Source organism: Triticum aestivum, chromosome 3A (assembly GCF_018294505.1).
Source record: "Triticum aestivum cultivar Chinese Spring chromosome 3A, IWGSC CS RefSeq v2.1, whole genome shotgun sequence".
NCBI classification, from domain to species: domain Eukaryota; kingdom Viridiplantae; phylum Streptophyta; class Magnoliopsida; order Poales; family Poaceae; genus Triticum; species Triticum aestivum.
The window spans coordinates 658,923,713-658,927,331 of record NC_057800.1 but is presented as its reverse complement, the minus strand read 5'-3'; the positions used below and the strand labels follow the sequence as shown (position 1 = coordinate 658,927,331).

At 47.5% G+C, this 3,619-nt stretch overlaps 1 protein-coding gene across 1 annotated transcript; it reads left to right on the top strand.

Annotated features, from left to right (window-relative positions):
- The first annotated feature begins 628 nt into the window (after nt 1-628).
- On the top strand, nt 629-3,125 carry LOC123062997 (uncharacterized). The gene is made up of 2 exons (XM_044486698.1): nt 629-1,147; nt 2,586-3,125. Exons 1-2 carry the CDS (start codon nt 846-848, stop codon nt 2,845-2,847), a joined length of 564 nt encoding a protein of 187 aa, XP_044342633.1. The 5' UTR covers nt 629-845; the 3' UTR covers nt 2,848-3,125.
- The last annotated feature ends 494 nt before the right edge of the window (nt 3,126-3,619 follow it).

Genomic DNA, 3,619 nt, shown 5'->3' with positions numbered 1-3,619 from the left:
CTAGCTCTATAAGACGTGGTAGCAGCATCTTGTTCTTGTGCACTGGGATTGTGGTTTGCAACACCGGACACCCTGTTTTGTCCATGTAGCTGCGCGTGGCGGTGTGTGCTGGCTTTGTGGCAACCTACGACAGCCGGGGGAGGTCCGAAGAGATGCATAGAGAAGGGGGAGGGGCGCGAGCTTTGACTCTTTCATGACGGTCGCAGCGAAAGTGAAAACAGGGGGATGGACGAGCGGAAGAGAGGCGTGGTGAAGAGACAAGGATGTGAGTCAAGCGGTGAGAGTAATGGGGACGTGGCGCAAAACAAGGGCGCTGGATCCAGGTGGATCGAGCGGCGCGCACACACCCGGCCCAAACACTCGGCCCGCAACAAAGAAACATAATTTGTCCAAATGCATTTTTTTTACTCCATTTCATAATTTGTCCTAAAATTTATGTATATACATTTTTCATGGGACGGAGGAGGTAACACCCTTATTTACTTGCATTTTGCAAAAAGTTTGAATTTTGCAAAAAAAAAAAGACGCCTCCATGTAGGCCGAGAGCGAAACGTCCGTTCTCGGTTGGTCGCGGCCATTCGGGGCGGTGCTCCACGCTCCCTTGCCGTTAGGCACGCAGTCCACTTCACTCACCTCCCCAGCCAACTAACCGGATCAATTGTTTTTCTTCTCGGGAAGCACCAACCCCAGATCTGAGTCTGTGTTAGCCAGCTCGCACTCACCAGCTCCACGCCGACGCCGGCGTCACCGACACGAAGCCGCGACCTTTTAACTTGACACGGAACCCGCTCCACACCTCACTTTCCCCAGCAGAGCAAGCAACCACCTCGGAGAGGCAGAGCGCAATGGCAATGGCGTCCATCCTCGTGCAGGTGTCCGCCCTGCTCCTCAACCTCATCGCCTTCGGCCTCGCCGTCGCCGCCGAGCAGCGCCGCAGCAAGGCCACGGTGACGCCGGATCTGGCCAAGGAGTACGACTACTGCGTCTACGACTCGGACGTCGCCACCGGCTACGGCGTCGGCGCGCTGCTCCTCCTCGTCGCCGCGCAGGCCGTCGTCATGCTCGCCAGCCGCTGCTTCTGCTGCGGCCGCGGGCTCAAGCCGGGGGGCTCGCGCGCCTGCGCCCTCATGCTCTTCCTCTTCTCATGGTAAACTGTTTATTTTACACAGTGTGTTTAAGTTAAGCTTCCTTTCCTCTCGTTTGTCTTCTGACATTTGTGGTCGTCAGTTCAGTTTTCCGCCTTTACAGCAATTTGAAATTGATTAGATCTAGCCCTGTGGTCTGAATTTACCGATGGCGCTTGAGCCAAAGTTTAGACCTCACTTCAGATCTAAGGTGAGGTTGAGATTGGGGTTCAGATCTGTGTGTGTGTGTGTGTGTCGATTCTGCTGCTGGTTTGTTTCGTGTTGGGTTGGCTATTGATTTCAAGCCAAGAATTACTTTAATACTTTACTAGAGTCGTACTGCCTTCTGAAGTGGGTGCCCCCTCACGGCCTAATTTGGTCAGCCTGGAATGATGCCAAGATCAAAATTTACCATGCTCGGTAGTATTTGCCAAGGCTGAACAGTTGAGGGTTCTCTGTTTGTGCTAAATTTAGTAGTTGTTGACAGTTCTGTTATGGAGATGCAGAATTGTGCAGGTACCTTAGATCTGTTATAAGTTGGGTATAGAATCTCTTGACTGAACCAAATTTTGGCACAGAACTAGTACTGTATTATAGTAGGAGTAGTTGCTCTTATTGAACTGGTACTGTTGCTCCTTTTTCTACGCACTCCGCAGCCTTGAGCTCCTCCTCTTCTTCTATGTTTCCTCCATAATCTCCATCCCCTCCTTGAATTGATCCCACCGCTGGGAGCCTGTCTCCAGCTTCACCTCCATCACCCGCTTCCCTGCAGGTAGTAGAAAAGCTCCTCATTTGTGTAGCAGTTCTCTTTTTCTTTCCTCTAATGCTAATGAGACCTTCTGTAGTAGTATCCTCTTATTTGTTATTTCATACCTGTGTAGCTGTGCTAACCACTACCAACAGCTGTACCGTTACAGTAAATTAGTGACAACATGTTTATATGCTCATCTCTTTTGGCCAGAGGTGAGAGCACATGCTTCAGTTAAGTTTTTCAATGAACTGTCGAACCACTTCAGTTTTTTTTAGCACTGTGTGGCTCAATTATTTATCTGATCTTCCTTGAAATCATGTATTGGGCTTCGCTTCCTTGGTGTCCTCCTGAGCTAGCCCAGCCTTGAACTAATTTAGACATGCCATTGCCTGACCATTCTCACCAGTTTGGAACCGGTTTCACGTCTTGGACTGTTTCTGACTGCTCCTTCTTGTGTCCCTCGATACATATACTGAAACTTGAACTTGATGCTCTTTCACCTTATTGCTGTTGTGTGTCACGACCAAATGTTTTTCAGTACCTAGAGGTTTCGTTTAGGTTCTCTGACTCAAGTCAGGTGGCTTAGAAGTCAGGATCTGCGCCCAACTTGTAGTAATGTGGAAAAAGTAGATAATGACGTAATGTATCAACCAAGTCATTCCACTTGCAGTTCCCAGAGAAATTTTCATATGATTGCTTCCCATTTGCAGGTTGACCTTCCTCGTCGCAGCGGCGTGTTTGCTGGCAGGATCAGTCCGTAATGCATACCACACCCGGTACAGGGGGATCTTCAACGGCGACCCGCTCTCTTGCGAGACGCTGCGCAAGGGCGTCTTCGCTGCTGGTGCAGCCTTCACCTTCTTCACCGCCATCCTCAGCGAGTTCTACTACATCAGCTACTCCAAATCCCGGGATGCCGCCGGCGGCGCTCCATACGGCGGCTCCAGCATCGGCATGGGCCCTTACACTTAAGGAGCTTGTGTGCTGGAGGTTTATGGAAAGGTTCAGTCCGTTTCACTTTCAGGGCGGATCATGCATATGTAGTTCGTGGAGTGCGGTGTTCTTGTTTTTTTTATAAAGGTGTTCTTGTTAACATTAGAGTGGTAGATACGGTGGAAATGAGTTCGCTGTCTTCACTGGTTATGTATGAGATTGCCTGGTGTGCATCCGGACATTTCGTTGTTGCAGATGTTGGGTGTAATTGGTATCTCCAAATGATATTAATATATTTCATTTGTTCAAAAATGTAATATACTCCCTTCGTTTTGAAGTATAAAGTACAGATATAAGTTCTCTCCAAAGTCAAACATGTGCATGTTTGACTAAGTTTTTAGAAAAAACGTATCAATATTTACAACACCAAATTTGTATAATTAGATTCATCTAGAAAAGTATTTTCATATTTTATTTGTTTTGTATTGTCGGTATCGACATTCCATTCTATAATCTTGGTCAAACATACATAATATTAACTTGCGTGGAAACTGATGCGTCTTATAGTCTGGAAGAGAGGGAGTATATACTAATTTTTTGCAATAATACTATACACACAGACTAATTCAAACGTTTTACTTAATTTTCCAAAATCATATCCCCCTCCCTGATTTTCAGGGGGGTGGGCCCCTTCCCACCCGTTTAATTCAATCTCAAACCTCCACGTTGGTAGCTCCGTGAAACACGGAAAAAACCACCCCATGAGTCTAGCATTGCTCTTTTTTTTACTGCTACGAGTATGTACTCTCAT